This window comes from Sinohyriopsis cumingii, chromosome 15 (genome assembly GCF_028554795.1).
Source record: "Sinohyriopsis cumingii isolate HCF-2022 chromosome 15, ASM2855479v2, whole genome shotgun sequence".
NCBI classification, from domain to species: Eukaryota; Metazoa; Mollusca; class Bivalvia; order Unionida; family Unionidae; genus Sinohyriopsis; species Sinohyriopsis cumingii.
The window spans coordinates 108,475,586-108,493,404 of record NC_142975.1 but is presented as its reverse complement, the minus strand read 5'-3'; the positions used below and the strand labels follow the sequence as shown (position 1 = coordinate 108,493,404).

The 17,819-nt window shown below is 40.3% G+C and overlaps 1 protein-coding gene across 3 annotated transcripts in view; it reads left to right on the top strand.

Annotated features, from left to right (window-relative positions):
- LOC149782447 (phospholipid scramblase 1-like) overlaps window positions 1–17,819 on the top strand; it is a 108,393-nt gene that overhangs the window by 62,812 nt on the left and 27,762 nt on the right. For 2 of the 3 annotated variants that reach the window (XM_089933861.1, XM_089933862.1), the window contains exons 5-6: window positions 1,460–1,536; window positions 4,610–4,737. In XM_089933861.1, coding sequence (XP_089789987.1) covers window positions 1,460–1,536; window positions 4,610–4,737 — 205 coding nt within the window. Of the gene's footprint in view, window positions 1–1,459; window positions 1,537–4,595; window positions 4,738–17,819 lie in introns of all 3 variants that reach the window. The other variant, XM_089933863.1, reaches the window with a different exon arrangement.

The following is a 17,819-nucleotide window of genomic DNA, read 5'->3' as shown; positions in this document are numbered from 1 at the left end:
ACAAGGGGAACACACTTTATAATGAGTAACACAAGGAATCAGCAAAGGTGAAATGTAGTTGTCCATGGGATGCTTGTCAAGACATAAAATAGAAAAGGATCGTCATCTGACTGATTGTTTTCCACTATCAGAAACAGTGCTGTATAACATGTGTTTAAGTTAGGATTTTTCTGTTAGCCTTACGGTTCAGCAATCTATATACCTTTAGTCAATAGTCTACATGCCTTTATTCAGCAGTCCACATGCCTTTATTCAACAGTCTACATGCCTTCATTCAACAGTCTACATGCCTTTATTCAACAGTCCACATGCCTTTATTCAACAGCCTACATGCCTTTATTCAGAAGTCCACATGCCTTTATTCAACAGTCCACATGCCTTTATTCAATAGTCTACATGCCTTCATTCAACAGTCCACTTGCCTTTATTCAACAGTCTACATGCCTTAATTCAACAGTCCACATGCCATTATTCAATAGTCATTAGTCTGTATGCCTTTATTCAACAGTCTACATGTCTTCATTCAACAGTCCACGTGCCTTTATTCAAGAGTCCACATGTCTTTTTTCAACAGTCTACATGCCTTCACTCAATAGTCCACATGCCTTTATTTAACAGTCCACATGTCTTTATTCAACAGTCCACATGCCTTCATTCAACAGTCCACATGCCTTTATTCAACAGTCTTTATGCCTTTTTTCAACAGTCTACATGCCTTTATTTAGTAGTCCACATGCCTTTATTCAGCAGTCTGTATGCCTTTATTCAACAGTCTGTATGCCTTTATTCAACAGTCTACATGCCTTCATTCAACAGTCCACATGCCTTTATTCAGTAGTCCACATGCCTTTATTCAGCAGTCTTTATGCCTTTATTCGAGTCCACATGCCTTTTTTTAACAGTCTACATGCCTTTATTCAGAAGTCCACATGCCTTTATTCAACAATCTATATGCCTTTATTCAACAGTCTGCATGCCTTTATTAAACAGTCCACATGCTGTTTTTCAACAGTCTGCATGCCTTTATTCAAGAGTCCACTGTGCCTTTATTCAACAGCCCACATGCCTTTATTCAACAGTCCACATGACTTTATTCAACAGCCTAACAGTCCACATGCCTTTATTCAACAGCCCACATGCCTTTACTCAACAGTCCACATGCCTTTATTCAACAGCCTACATGACTTTATTCAAAAGTGTGTATGCTGTTGGATCTAGATGCATACAATAATGTTTTATTAGAAAATGTTCTTTTTTTAAGTGTAACATTTTGAGCCTCACCTCTAAATGAATTGGATGTCCATTATGGTTGCTTAGCTGCAGAGAAGCCAAACCTATCATAATAAAATACAGCAGTTTGAAAAGAAGCTCAAGAAAGTTTATAATTCAGTAAATATCAAACTCTTAGTTTGCAAGAAATTTCCAGGTTACCCTGATATTAAAACTCTTGTAATTGCAGAGTCATCTTTGTGCATGCGAATTTTTTGTGGGCCTAACAGAGGATTTATCATACACATAACAGACAATGCAGGGCAGGTATGGTCAGTTTTTATCAAAGCAAGAACCTACCATTACAATTTGTACATTATTGCAGTGCGTTTTAAGAGCCTTGGAAATAGATAGTGCAAAGAAATCCCATAACATTGTATTATCCACTGCTCAGGTTGGGACTCTAATGAAACTTGATAAAATATGAGACGAAGAGTTTTACTGACAGAGACCAATTTAATAAGATTTGATTTCAGATACAAGGAGAAAGATGTCTAAATAATGACGAATGGGCATTATTGTAAATGTAAATACATCCTTGGGTACAGCCAGTTTTGATAAATTTTGTAACATGCCATTTAATGATTGAGTAGCATTATTTATAGCTATACAATACTGTAAATGTTCAACTTCCAGTCTTTCCACTTTTATTTATAGCTGTACAGCACTATAAATAGGGTTCAAGGATTCCCAGTCTTCCACATTTATATATAGCTGTACAAGAGTACTGTAAATAAAAGGTTTAAGTCCCAGTCTTTCCAAATATGTTTGTAACTGTAAATTAATACTGTAAATAAAGGGTTTAAGTCCCAGTCTTTCCAAATATGTTTGTAACTGTAAATTAGTACTGTAAATAAAGGGTTTAAGTCCCAGTCTTTCCAAATATGTTTGTAACTGTAAATTAATACTGTAAATGAAGGGTTTAAGTCCCAGTCTTTCCAAATATGTTTGTAACTGTAAATTAATTCTGTAAATAAAGGGTTTAAGTCCCAGTCTTTCCAAATATGTTTGTAACTGTAAATTAATACTGTAAATAAAGGGTTCAAGTCCCAGTCTTTCCAAATATGTTTGTAACTGTAAATTAATACTGTAAATAAAGGGTTTAAGTCCCAGTCTTTCCAAATATATTTGTAACTGTAAATTGATACTGTAAATAAAGGGTTTAAGTCCCAGTCTTTCCAAATATGTTTGTAACTGTAAATTAATACTTTAAATAAAGGGTTTAATGATTCTCAATTTTTCCAATGCTCTTGATAACTTTAATAGATGTTGACATGATGCTTTTTATCTGGCAGTCATGAAGGAAGCTAATAATTTATAGACTGAGCAGTAATCATTAGATTGGGCAGAGATCATTAGTCATGACAGGAATCATTAGTCTGGACAGGAATCATTAGTCTTGGCAGGAATCATTAAAATCGACAAGAATCATTAGACTGGACAGGTGTCATTATAATCATGAAATTGATGCTGATATTTACTTTAATTTGTGAAACTCTCTTATGGAAAAAGAAGCACATTGTGACCTTTATTTTATCTTTTACTGTCTTGGGTTAAGGACATCGTGACCTGTATTTTATCTTCTGCTGGCTTGGGTTAAGCACATCTTGACCTGGCTTAAGCACATTGTGACCTGTATTTTATCTTCTACTGGCTTGGGTTAAACACATCGTGACCTTTATTTTATCTTTTACTGGCATGGGTTAAGCACATTGTGACCTGTATTTCATCTTTTACTGGCTTGGGTTAAGTATTTGCTTTTAGCTCATGATCCCAGGGGTTTTGTGCATACCTTATTGAATCGAAAAACTTAATGAAGGGATGCATGTTGATAAATACAACATGCTTTTGGCAAAAGAGGGCTCTTTAACTTGTATTTTATGCTTCAGTGACCTTTTGAATGTAGTTTAGCATTGATTTATTGTTGCTGTTTTATGTTCAAATCATGAAACAACCACTGATCACTCAGGTGTCAGATTGAGAGTTGAGTCCAAGAATGAGAATCTATGTAAGTTTTTATTCTGACTTGCATATATATGTGCTTTAAATTTAGTTTTTTCATGGGGTAGCAAATTTTTTAGATTTCGTGATAGCTTCAGACCACAGATTTCAAGAATTAATGAATTGATTCTTCAGTTAAAAAAAAAACTGTCTCCATCCATAAAATATATATTGAAGAACAAACTGCAAGGTAATTTTTCACATTATAAAATTGATGACCTTGAAATAAAATAAATTTGCAGTACTTCATTACGGCTTCTTTTAATGTGGTGTTTCAAAGGAGTAAAAATTATTTTTGTCAGACCCTCACAAAAAAGAGGCAAAAATATCAAACATTTGTTAAGGTGGGACTAGTTCGTTGCATATTAAGGAGAATTCTGGGTAAAATTTACTGCCACTGTTATTTATGTTCAGCTCTCTTCCCTTAATAGTATTAAGTATATGAAATGTATATTGTACTTTTCTGAATGTCCATTGTATTAATTTTAGTTGTAATAGAAGATCTAGTAGGTCACTGTGACTAACGTCTTTAGTTTTAGACCAATATTGTGCATGTGTGCTTTTTAGAGTCCTAACCTAGCTATACAATTTTAGTCTTATTTCTACAATATCTGTGGCATGGCAGTTTATAGTGATATCTAGCACTGGAGCATCATGCCACAGACATGTAGCATCATGTTCCACCCAGTCATATTATCCTGACACCAGGCTGACCAGTAATGACACTAACCTCTTAATGCTGAGCACCAAGTGATGCAGCTATTTGAACCATTTTATTAAGTCTTTGGTACAACTCTGCTGGGGTTACAACCTGCTGCATCCAAGGCAGGCACTTCAACTACTTAGGCCACTGGAGTGTTGCAAGACCAGTATTTAATCATTTTCATCAGAAAATATAAAATTGTTTTGATAAATGGGAATTGGATAATCGTTTGTCAGGTTTTGAAAGTAATGATTGGATGGGAGTCAACAACTACAGATTAAATCTGTTTAATATATCCTATGAGTTAAATCATCATTGACTGAAGATAATCACCGACCTTTGTTTTGTACACAATGACGGAACAGTAATTTCAGTACTGATAGCTTAATTATATATAACTATAAAACAGAGGACTGACTCTTTGTTCAACCAACTTATATAAATTAGACTTGGAAACTCTTCAAAACTAATATCAGCTGGATGCCAGATGTGAGTTGCTTAACTTGCAAAGATCAAAAGACAGTTGGCTTATGTGAAAGGCCTGTGTTAAAAAGAGACTCATTGGATGCAGGTGAGAAACTGTTTTTCTGTGTGCAAAACACTCATTATAATTTTATCCCAGCCTACACATTACAGGAGGTGATGACACTGACTCGTGAGTTCAAGTGCTGTGCAGGCTGCTGCTGGTGTGCCGATGCATGTTGTGGTTTTCTGCTCAGGGTAGAAGCACCCCCTGGAAATGTTGTGGGATACTGCAAGCAAAGGTTTATATTTCTTTACAACACTATTATGAAATTCTTTGCTTTCAAGAGGGAATAAAGAAAATGATATATTTTCACTGTTAATGATCCACTCAGGTTTAATATACAAGTTACATAGGGGTTTAGACAAATGAAAAATTTTCAATATGCCTGAATTGGTAAACTCCCGTACATGCTAAATACAAATTTCAGGCAGGGATTACCTGGGTTGTACTGTCATGAAGACATGTTCTGTATTGTTCACCTTTCATTGATGAAGATGTGGGAGTTTTGTCAAGTTAGCTCAACGATGGCAGTGTTAGGTGGGAGATTGGCAGTGTTAGGTGGGAGATTTGCAGTGTTATGTGGGAGATTGGCAGTGTTAGGTGGAAGATATCCCCTGGCTTAATACTCAAGGTGAAGCAATATATTTACTTTACTTAAAAAGTAAGGTGGGAAGTTGGGTTGGCAGGGGAATTAAATGTTGGGGTAAGTTGTAATTCTTAGAAGCACACTATGTATTAGCTGACAACTGCAATATATTTAAGAATAATGCATGTTTAATCATCTGCATATTTCAAACAAAAAGTATTTAAAGCTTTCCTAGCTAATTGCGCTTCTCCTTAATTATGGGATACTCTATAGATATTATGTACTTCTTTGAGAGTTACCGATGTGAAGTTAATTTATTTGCATTTGCAACATGCACAATGGAGATAATGTTGGCATGCCTCTGTGTTACTTTCATGTACTGCATATCAAAATTTCTTTGGATATTTTATGTTTATAACCTGTGTTATAGCCAGAAATTTCTTATTGGTAGGTGGGCATTTTTAGGGCCAGTAGGGGCTTTTATCAGATTTTCAGCTGTTATAATGATATTTATAATTTTGTAGTGATAGTTGAGATCTTCTTTTTTTTCATCTCAAATTGTCAATAAACAAGTAGAATTCAAAAGGGGGCGCTCACCAGTTAATATGTACTTTTGAGAGAGTGATGTATGTAAGGTGAAGTAGTTCACATTTAAAACATGCACAATGGAGAAAATGTTGGCATACCTCTATGCTGCATTAATGTAATGTGGATGATATTTCTTTGGATATTGTACTTTTGGAAATTTTACATGACTTAAGCACACTGCTAACTAAAATGACTGCTCCGTTGTGTTAAAAAATCAGCCTGAATTAGTCTAAAGTACACTATACATAGCAGCTATTAAAATAGGGAAAATGAATTTTGCCAGACAGGACAATACCAGCTTCTGAAAGTGCAATGAATGAATTACCAAATATATAAAATGTAAAAAATGTTATTGGCTCTTTTTTATACAATTTACCTCTGAAGTTCAGGAAGTGAAAATGACCAAGTAGAGTTAGCACTTTTTTGAAAGGTGCACATCTGAAGTAAGGCCAAGCTGTATATTCTATAACCCATAGTACACCAATCAATCATACACCAAAATAAAGGGAATTAAAGGTTCTTTGAATTATACCTAAGATATACAAGGTCTTTTTTAAATAGCCAGTATAACCAGTGAGGAAAGCTGGGGAAATTCTTTTTCTTTAAAATCCTAATCCTATGCAAAATACAAAACTGTAGAGCGCCACCTAAGTGAAAGAATGTAAATCAAAGCTGACATTGTGGACTGATGTGTATATTTTAGTAAAGAAATAAGATTAAAAATGGCGAGTTTAGAAATTACATTGTGTGTAGTTAACTTATTACGTTGCACACAAAATCATTACATAATAACATGCCAGGATAGTTTGGTAGGTATTTAAACAGGGCGTTCCTTATCAGCCTGGAGTCGGGTGATTTACCTACTGGTAGCTACTTTTACTTTAGACCCAACTACGTTTAACAAAATGAAAGTATCCCCACTGGGGGAGGTCCCCCAAAACCCTCTGCCTACTTCGGCAACTCACCCTCTAAATTTAAGTGAAAGGCCTTGTTTCAACTGGGTTAGCAATACAACAGTGTTGAGTCTGTAATTTCAGCTTGTATTTAGCAGTTACTTCTAACAGTGGTAAGCCACACAAAAAAGTGTCAACCTAATGAAATTCCTGTGTGTACTGAAACCACTTATAAAAACATTTGTTACAGGAATTAGATTTGCAAGAGAGAGCATTAAAAATTGACAATTTACCTAAAGTATTTACTCCAAAAATAATTTAAACATACAAGAGCAATATGACTACATCTTAAAAGATTTAAAAAAGGAAAAAGGGATGGATGAGTTGCCTTTGTTATAGGAAAAGTTGTTCCACCAGTGCATGTATTGTTTACAATTTACATATAATAATATAGATACTACAAAACATTAGCAGGTAATGATAGGCAATGACAACATTGGTTTTGTAAAGAAATTTAATCTACCGAAATAAAATTGCTTATCTGGAAAACAAGATTAGTAGTTAAGTGGGATACTATAGGGACAATGGGACTTAGCATTAAGAAGACCCCTGGGACAATATAGGGACAATGGAAATTTAACATGGAGAAAAATCGTGGGTCACTTTAGGGACAATGGGAATTTAACATAGAGTTTGGGACTGTCTAGGGACAATGGGAATTTAACATGGGAATAGAGTTTGGGTTTGTCTAGGGACAAGGGGAATTGAATATGGTTTTTTTTTTTTTTTAAAAGTTTTTTTTAAATTTAAATTTAAATTTAGAAAAGGGGTAGGCAATGGAAAGGCTATCTCTTTTCGAGAAATATGGTTGGCCCTGAAAAGGGCCTTTGGGTTTTTTCTTCTTTTAACTTCTTAACTTTTTCCACCATCCTCTTATTTTGTCCATCATTCCTTTCTTCTTTTTCTTTTCTGTTTCTGGTATCCAGTCCGGGTGACCCATGGCTCGGAACTTGGCCTGTATTTTCATCCAGTTGTTATTCAGTTGGTCGAATTCTAATTTCTTCTTCTTATTCTGTTCTTCCTTTCTTTCTTTAGTCCACCTTTCCTTTATGTTTTCTACTTCTTGGGTCATCACTTGTTTCATTATTTCTTCTCCTTTTTTCAACCTGTTCAGTCCCCTCTTCATATATGACAACTCCGTCCAATACACTATATGTTCTAGGAAGCACCGGACTTGGATGACATAATCCAGTGCTTCCTTCAAACTCCCCACTCTTACATAAGGTGGGTCAATAAATCCTCTTGATTTGTTGACTTCATCTTCTATCATTCCTTCTATTATATGTCTGGCGGCCTTTATACGTTCGACTTGACTGGTTACCAAGTGTTCTTTATCTTCATACTCCCATTCCTTTTGTATCCTTTCTATAGCATATTCTGCATCTATTATCCAGAAATAGATATGCCTCAATTGATTAAATAAATCAGTCACTTGCGTCATCTTGTCTAGATTATTCTTCGTAGAATGGTTTGAACGACGAATACTGTGGGTTCTTATACGAAAAGCGCGGACGTGAAGGAAAACATCCCCCACTTTTTCATTTCACATAATAAAACCCAAACTATACCCTCCACATACGCTAAGAAACAATAAACAAATCCATAATCTACTATCCACACAATCGTACGTGAGCGGGTACAAACACAAACACACAAACACAAACACATACGCTAAGAAACAATAAACAAATCCATAATCTACTATCCACACAATCGTACGTGAGCGGGTACAAACACAAACACACAAACACAAACACATACGCTAAGAAACAATAAACAAATCCATAATCTACTATCCACACAATCGTACGTGAGCGGGTACAAACACAAACACACAAACACAAACACACAAACACATACCCTCACACTATCTTGAAAAAGAGTTAGTGTTTATATTCACACTACTCTACCTACACATTGGCAAATTGATGGTTATTTCTTTTCTAGAGTATTGGGTCGCCCTGAAAAGGGCTGTTTTTTTGGAACTTCATGGACACCTGGTTAATGGTGGCACCTTCCAGGCCTGGCGCCACATACACATCTTATCTCCCAGTTACTTTTTACTTTTTTGGGGGAGAGAGCAGAGGCAGGATATGTCGCTTCAGAATCCCAATTTTCGCTCTCTGGGATCCTGAAATTTATTCTTCTTCTCTTCTTTTCCTTCTCCTCCTCCTCCTCTTCTTTGTTTCTTCTCTCCTCCTCTTTGTATCTTCTTTCCTCTTCTTCTTTATATCTTCTCTCCTCCTCTTCTTTTTTTCTTCTTTCCTCCTCCTCTCTTATCCTTCCCTCCTCCACAATGGCTTCCGCGGCCAGTTCATTCAACAGGCGCCTGGCATATTCCAGATGCACATGAAGTTCCAACAGTTTAGACAGTCTCGTGTTCATTTTTGGTGTTGATCAATCAACAAGGGTAGCTAGACTGCCCAGCGAGTTTCAATTTATAGTGAAAGCGCGGACGTGAAGGAAAACGTCCCCCTAAAAAAAACATAAAATTGATGTTACCTACACATCATGACCAAAAACAACAACGCGCGGACCTAAAAGAAACACTCACTCACTTTTTTATGCTACCCATCACTATTTTAAAATTTTTTATAAATCACTTCATTAGACTATCCACATACGCAAAGCAATCCAATCTAACTCCAAATATACACTTCAAACACCAAAAAAACATGATTTTAATCTACTATTCATACCAGCTTACTTAAGCACTTACTAACACACAAACACATACCCTCACATTTTTTAAAAAAGAGTTAGTGTTTATTTTCACACTACTCTACCTACACACATTGGCAAATCGATCGTTATTTCTTTTCTAGAGTATTGGGGTAGCCCTGAAAAGGGCTGTTTTTTTGTTTGCTATGGCATTCTTTTTTAGTTTCTAAGAATACGATGTCCTCTGAGGATAGACTTTCTGGCGATAGGTCTGCTTCTTCGGAAAGAAAAGAAGAACTCTTTGGTGTCGATACGGCAATCGACAAAGCCTCTGTCAGGTTCAGGTTGCTGCTGCTGCTGCTCTTGTTGTTGTTGTTGCTGCTGTCTCTGAAGTCTGTACTTCTCTGTCCATTCTTCTTTTTCCCTGTTCATTTCTTCTCTGAAGAGCTCTTCTATCAGGTCTTCAGTGATTTTTAACATTCTCACATTCTCTATTTCTTCTGGCTTCGGTATCAGACTGTGTCTGACCCTATGCAAATTCACGTAGGCTTCGTTGAGTTTAGCTAGTTTGGAGCACATCTTCTTAGGAGGATGAGTCGACAATGGATGGTTAGACTGGAAACAACCCGGTTCTTAAAGTTAAAGCGCGGACGTGAAGGAAAACATCCCCCACACGGTTTTTGAGTCGCAACGTTTAGTGAGTGTCATGAGAGGGATAGTATGAAATGAAAGAGCATCAATCCAACATTCTTATAGCTAAACAAAAGACAAAGGCATTTTTTTTCAAAACACAACATTTTTTATTCAAAAATCACTTAACACTAAACAACAACTCTAACATTTTTAACAATAATCCAACAATATAACATCAAACAATTTTTTTCAAAACACAGCATTTTTTTATTCAAAAATCACTTAACACTAAACAACAAGAACTCTAACATTTTTTAACAATAATCCAACACTAAAAGTTTCTCCACTAGGTAAAGAGGGATAACAGTCTTCCATGGTTTCTAGTAATCTAGGATGACTTCTCTCAAACTGTTGATTTCTATGGTATTATCGAATTCTGCATACAGGATGACGTTCACCGTTTCATCAGGGTCTCGGTCTTTAAACTGAATTTCCACACGAATCTGGCCGGATTTTATAGGGTGGAAATGTCCCTCGTCGCTGCCTTGGTCTGGAGTGAAATCGAAAGCCCACAAAGCGTAGCCTCCTGCATAATCCTCGTATGTAATACCGTGACTGGTATTGGTTCCTAACTGTCCGGTGGCTTCGTACAGGGACAAGTACGATCTCAAGTAATTCTTCTTGGTAAAGTCAGGTTCGAAAGGTCGGGTACACAAGGTCTTGCCATCGCGACTGACTTCGATTTTGGACACGCCAAAGTGTTGAAAGTAGAAAGGATTTTTTTCGGCAGCTCCGTTGAAGGCTGTATTCTCGACGATACCAACGATCAAACGTTTGGGTAACTGTCCTTGGAACAGATGATCTTCGATCATGGATCGCTGTCCCTTGGGAATGGTGAAGGTTTTCACTTCCACGCGTCGTATGGGATACTTGGCAGTCGTTCTACTCAACGTCTGACTGATGTCGTTTCCCACTTTAGGTAACACTTCCACACGGCGTACGTAGAGTCTGGCTTCTAGGATTTTGGTTTTGTAACCGTCACTATCAGCCATCAAATGGAAAGCGGCACTGCTACGATTCAGTCTCAGGCGGACATCCACCCCGTTCAGCAAATACTTTTCTTGCAACCACATGTCCAAATGCAAACGATCCATCAGTTCTAAACTTGTGTCGGCTCCCGTGATTCTCTTTCTTCGTTCTAGAAATCCATCATTGTTGTCTTTCTTTTCATCAGTTTCCAATATTTTAAACTTGGTAGGTTCGTCAGCTTCCCATACCACACAGGCATTGAGATGAGTGTTCTTGGCATCTATTCCGTACGTCAAGAGATTTTCCAGGTAGGCACGATAAGGGTAAGTATCCATGCTGCTACTGACCAGTTTGTTATTCAAGTACAAGTCCACTCCACTGAACAAGGAATGCATGAAATTGTTGACGGGAGCTACTGCTTCATCGTCTATAGCACCTCCAGTCTTATCTAGAATTTTGACTTTCAGGTACAAGTAACTGCTATTCAGATCGATGTAATCTTCGGGCTGTCCTTTGATTTCAAACTCGATGGGAGCGGAATCGGTCAGTGAGGAGACGGGGTGAAATTCCACCCACTGGGATTCTTGCATGGTCATCATGGTAGGGGGCATGGCAAACAGATCCAGTTCTGTCTTGGAACAAGCGCAAGATTCTCGGTGCATCATTTTTTGGTCTCTTTTCTCAATAATCGAAAACGTCTAAGTCTCGAACGGTTCTTCTTTTCTTGGCCTTTCTCGCTTGAAGTCTGGTGAAAGGGTGTTTTCTTCGTCGTCTCTTTCTGCCTTGTCCTTGCTGAATGCCTGACTCGGTAGCGTGCAGGGCATTTATAGGTGTTTCTCGTTGGCCTAAAATGTCTTTGCCCGTTTGCAGCAAGACATTTTTGCCTGCCCTCATGAAGGCTTCTTTAGGGTTTTGTTTGTCGATGATGACATTTTGGAGAAATTCTTTGCCTTGCGTCAGTGCCGCATCTTTCAAGGCGTGCAATCCGCGTGTCACCATCGGTTTCAACATCGGGGCCACCGAACGAAAGGCCGATTTTAACATGTCTCCTAAACCGTGTCCTCGCTGTCGAGCAACCCCTCGGTACACTGGATACATGACTTACTTACGAGTCATGAGAGAACCGTTTTCGAAAATGGAGTTTCACCGTGACTTTTCCTTTGGTGAATGGAATATTTTGTCCCAGATCTCCTTTTATAGCAATGTTGACCGTGTCCAAATACGACTTACTGACAGGCAGATAGTGAGGATGGACAAATTCGCGGTGGACGTGGTAAGTGTTTCCACCTTCCTCGTCAGCGTTCGTGGCAGAATCCACTTTGAAAGGAATGACACGCAGTAACGGTACGGAGGTGTGTCCCACCACGTTGTACTCCACCACATCGGAATACACGAACATCAAATTCAGTCCTTGGTTCAGTTCTACCGGGGCACGAAATAACTTGCTAAAAGACTCGTTGTCGTAAACGATGGGTAATTCGTTTTTCTTGAGCATGGCCTTTCTCATGTCCATGTCTCCGCCCAACATGTCAAACAATTCAGGACAAAATAAAATGGACACGATTTTACTTCGTTCAAATTTCATCAAGAAGCGACGAGCTGCTTTGTGGTACTCCATGGTGACATTTTTGTTGACATGCTCCAAAGCTTTCAGAAACACGACATTAAACCTGGAGGTTATGGTGCTGACCAAATGTTGACCACTAAAATAATAGCCTGGGGGAATGAACAAGTGATAGGTGGTGTACTTTTGTGTACGGGTTTTCTTGTCATATTTGACATTGCTATCCATCCACTGTTGCATTTGCTCGTCATGAACTTCCACATCAAAAAAATTTTCATTGGGAAGGACATTGAGGACTTGGGTCGGGTGAATCATTTCTACTAAAGCCACTTCCCAATGGGCTTCGTGATCTAACTGGATGGCCTGAGGTAATTTGGCCGTGTAACAGCACAACGTGTTCTTGGGAAACACCTCCATGGAACTGTCATTGGGTAAAGTTAAGTAAAATTGGTTTTGGTGACTCATAATTCCAGAGTTCTGTGGCTGTCCGAGGGGTTACTGGACGTCAGAGGCGTGTCTCCGTCTAAACTGGGGTTCTGGTTGTGATTGAAGTGGTGACTGGCACTGGCACTGGACACAAGGTTCCCGGGGTTCCCGTTCGAGGTGAATTTCAGGGAGGGATTAGGAAGCAGGTAACCGATGCAACTGCTCAATAAAATGGTCCACAATTGTTTGTCTCCTTGTTGCAAACTCAAATTGGCGATGGCTGCCCCGATGACACAATACACCACGAAGATTTGGCAGAAAAAGACGATTTGCGTTTTAGGCACACGTTCTCCACACCACACCCACAAGGGTTGTTTTTGTAAATCTTGCACAGAAGAACTAGGGGAAGGAGGAGTGGTCGACGTAGCTGCGTCTGCTGTGTGAAAAGGCATGATGGTCACTTCTTTTTATAGTCGATGACTTGCGAAGCGTCGATCCAAGAATCAAAACTGGGCGGATATCCTTTCCAACGTACTTTGACTTCTTTGACACGTCGTTTGCCCACTTTACGGGTTCTGCGTTCGAGAATGCTTTCGATGTCGTACACGTCGTCTTCTTTTTTGGTGACACGTTGTAACTCGGGCAAATAAAACGTTCCTTTGAGCACTTCTCCGTTCATGTCTTCCAATTTATAGACGGCAGGATGACGGCCATGCACTCGTCCAGTGACGCGAAACAATTCGGTCGTCCAGTTAGGTAAGTAACCTTTGTCGAAAGTGCGTTTGGTTTTGCCAATGCGCACCCAATCTCCTACGGCCAACTCTCCACTTTTCTTGGGGACAGCCCTCGTCGGGGACGTACCAAACAGGCGCTCAAACACCAACACTTCGTTCTCGGGAGTCACGTCTTGCGGGGCACGTCCGGTGCTTCGATGGTAAGATTGGTTGTACGCTTGCACCAGGTGCGGTAAGATGTCGATGTACTTCAGAGTGTGGTGATGCGTAAAATATTTCCACATGCGTTCTTTCAAAGTGCGTTGAAAACGTTCCACGATGCTGGCTTTGGTTTCGGGATTCTTGGTGGTAAAAAAATGAATGTCACGTTTCTTTAATTCTTTTTGGAAAGCTTGGTTCAGAAATTCGGTACCTTTGTCCGTTTGCCATCGAAGAGGGTGACGACCGCTTTGTTTCAACACTCGTTGCAGGGCTCGCACTAACTCGCTGCTCGATTTGGAAGTCAAGGGCACGACCCAGGCAAATTTGGAAAAGACGTCGATGACACAAAACAAATATTTGTAGCCACGATTGTAGCTGGCCAAATGAGAGACATCGGCTAAATCGGCTTGCCATTGATGATCGATGCCTTCCACTCGGGTGCGACTTCTGGCAAACTTGCGTCGAATGGGTTTGTGTAAAGTGTAGGTAGCTTGTTCTTGTAACCATCGTTGCACTTGAGGTAAACGGAGACTTTTCAGTCGAGTTTTGGCAGCACGATACAATTTTTGAACTCCTGCATAACCTGCAGGATGCGAGGGATCGTAGTAAATGCTGGCTAAGACTTTTTCCATTTTTTTGTGTTGGTTGGTGTGTTAATAAGACACCCACTCTTGGAGGATGCTACTCTTTTTCTCTTGGGGTATTTTCTTGGATTGCAATGCTTTGCGTGTGCGGCCAGCAATAGGCGTCGAAGAGGAGAAGGATGTCTGAGCGGGGGATATCGGTTCTTGTTTCACTTCTGTCTTCACTTCTGTCTTCACTTTCTTTTTCTCTTGTGAGGAAGAAGGGGTGGCCATCATCTTTTTAATCCATCCAATTCTGGAGGTAGGTGGTGTTGTTAACTTGCGTACTTTTTCTGGTGGAGTTTGAAACCCTTCCTCTTCTTCTCCTTTTTCTGTCTTGGTCACGGGTACTGGTGGTACTGGTACTGGTACTGGTGATGGTGCTGGACTTTTCATCAAGGTCTTAAAATCTTTCAGAGTGGGTAGAGCTGTTTCGTCTAAAGCTTTCTGGTGAAAGAGTTGCAGTCGTTGCAAGAGTTGACCGTACTTTTGCGATTTTTCTGTTTCGGACAAATCTTGGCGATCCATCAAGGACTGCAATTCGTGTTGTAACTGGGACATCTCGCTCAAATGGGGATTGGGAGGTAAATGCGGGGTGCGTTGTTCTTGCCACCGATGGTATTCCATCCATCGTTTGTAAGGCACTAAAGCTAGTTTTCGTCCTTCCATGGGGTTGTCAGGGGTCGATTCTGAGATCTTGGGACTTCCGAAGGCCTTTTTATCTTGCTCCCACCAGTCCTCCCAACATGGTTCCCAAGACTCCTTTCAGTATGGGGCCTAACAAGAGAGGTAAAATACCTCCACGTTGCACTAACATCTTCTTTTTTTGACGAATGGGAATTTTCTTTCGAACCATTTGGCGAAGAACGTGACGATGTTTGCTTAAGCATTGTTTCTGGTGTTTGGACAAAGGGATCGTGCCTTTCAAAACGTTCAAACAACATTCGCACACGGTATCGATGACCTCTTTGGAGGCCGTTTGAATGAGTTTTTCTCGTAGGGGTGGAGAAGCTTTGGACAGGACAGATAACATGTCCCCATGTTTGGCTAAACGTGGTGGCAGTCCTTTCCTTTTCTTTCCTTGGGGTTTTCTGGAGGGTGACATCTTTGAGTCTTCAGGAGCACCGAAAAAACACTGATACCCGACTTGGTCACAGGCCTTTTTTATACTGGAACGCGTCGCCACTGATTGTCTTGACGTCGTATCAGTTTGAGGACAGGCATGACACGTCGTGCAGGGGTACGCAACGGACTAAATCGAGCCAGTTCTTGCTTGGACAAATCCAGTAAACTTTGTAACATGCCCGATCTTTCTTGAACTTTGATTTTGGGAGAAGGTACTTTGTGAGCAGCAGCCACTGCCACTAAATTGGAAGGTCCTGCCACTGGGGAAGTTCTTTTGGGGGTCATCAACGGAGAAGTTCTTGGTGTGATCAACGTCTCCAAGTACTCTTCAGTTCTGGGTGTCATTAACGGAGAAGTGGACAAACGTGAAGCTGCCGGAGACGCAGTCACCGCCGTGGCAGGTCGTGGTTTGCGAGTGTAAGGTTGCGTCCTGGCCGAAGTGCCTCTCTTGCGACTAGTTTTCTGTGAACTTTTCTTTTTCTGGGGGCTTCTTTTCTTTTTCCGGGGTGGTGTCTGGTCAGAGGAGGGTCCTGCCACTGGAGAAGTTCTCCTTGGGGACCTGGTCTTTTTCTTCTTGGGGCTTCGTTGGACTTTTGTCTTGGGTATAACTTTGGGGGCATTAGGATCCCATCTTAAGAGTGAGCGAATGATGACCCCTCCTAGAGTACCGCTCCCTCCAGGTTTCAAAATGATTTGTTTTTTGGTTTGAGTGTCGATGCGGGGATCGGCCAGTTGGACCAAAGCGACTTTGTTTCGATCGAAAAAGCGTTTGGTTTGATGAGGAATCTGAATGATTCCTTGGAGTAATTGACGTGCCGTCACCGTGAACCATCGTAAGACTTCTTTGAGACTAGCTTCTAAGACACGAGCTCGTGTTTGTGGATCTTTTTCTCGACTGATGCCATACAAGGCACGAATCAATTTGACGGGAAGATGCGACAGAAGGGACGTCATGTTCGCACTGAGAGTGAGACAGACGAAAAAGGGTCTGAGGTTTTTATAGATTTTTTATGGGGAGTGAAATGAAGTCGAGGACGGAGACGTGTACAGGACAGGCCCTCCGTCTTGGCACCAGTGGTGAAACAAGTGGGTACGAAATCGCAAATCCTCGGGAGTCGTAGGTTTCAAATCGACGAGTAAATAGGCGTGTGGAGTTTGAGTGGCATCGTCGTACGCCTGAGTCAGCCAAGGCGTTCCTAACTGTTTGGCTAAGACTTGCACTTGCGATTTATCTCGAGGGCTTTTAAACAAGACCACGTAATGCGCATTGAGACTGATGGTGCGATGGGCTTTACTTTGTTGAAACAAATTTTGGGTGATGTAAACGACACTGGCATTACGGTGATGCCCTTTGCGCGTGAACCACAGTTTAATTTCTTCTTCGTCTTCTCCTAACATGTCGTCGAAAATGACCAAATGGGTTAGACGGGAGTCAGAGACGATGCCGTCGTCTTCTTTAGGAATGCCTTCCACAAACACGATGGAATCGCCTTGACTTTCTCGCAAGAGGTTGTACGCCGATTGCCACTCTTTGTAACACCACACGATTTGTTGAGGGGGTCGATCGATCAAATGATGTTTATGTTCGATCAAACGTTTGACGAATTCGGTTTTGCCCGAACCGCTAGGTCCAGCAATGAGCATGTTAAAGGGATGGCGAAGATACAAAGCCTCCCAACTGGCACGATCTAAGTGTTCGTCGATGACTTTGACAGTAGAGGAAGAGGGAGCAGAGACAGCAGAGGTAGCCATGGTGTGAGAAATGTCACTTGTGACACGAAAAACAAACAAGACAAGAGTTTATATACTTTTTCAGAACACGTTTATTGAATGTTTTTTTCAAACATGAATGCGAAAGACAGAAATGCATAAAAGCCAAAGGCTTAAGTACAAGAATAAAAGGCACATGATAACCATGAACGTGGAATAAACACAAGTGTCTGTACAACATGTTTTGGGCAAAGTTCTAACCAGTTCTATAGTAGGGGTAAGGTCACACAAGTGTCCTCCCGAAAGGGTCTTTCAGGCCTGTCCACGACAGTCCTGTCCTGGGTGACGGGTTCTTCTGGCACCGTCACTAACACAGGTTGAAAAGTAACTTTTTTCCTTGAATAACTCTCGTGCATACTGGGCCACCTCTTGTGTCCAAGCCTCAAAACCCTGGTCTCCGTGATGTCCAACATTTGACTCCTAACCA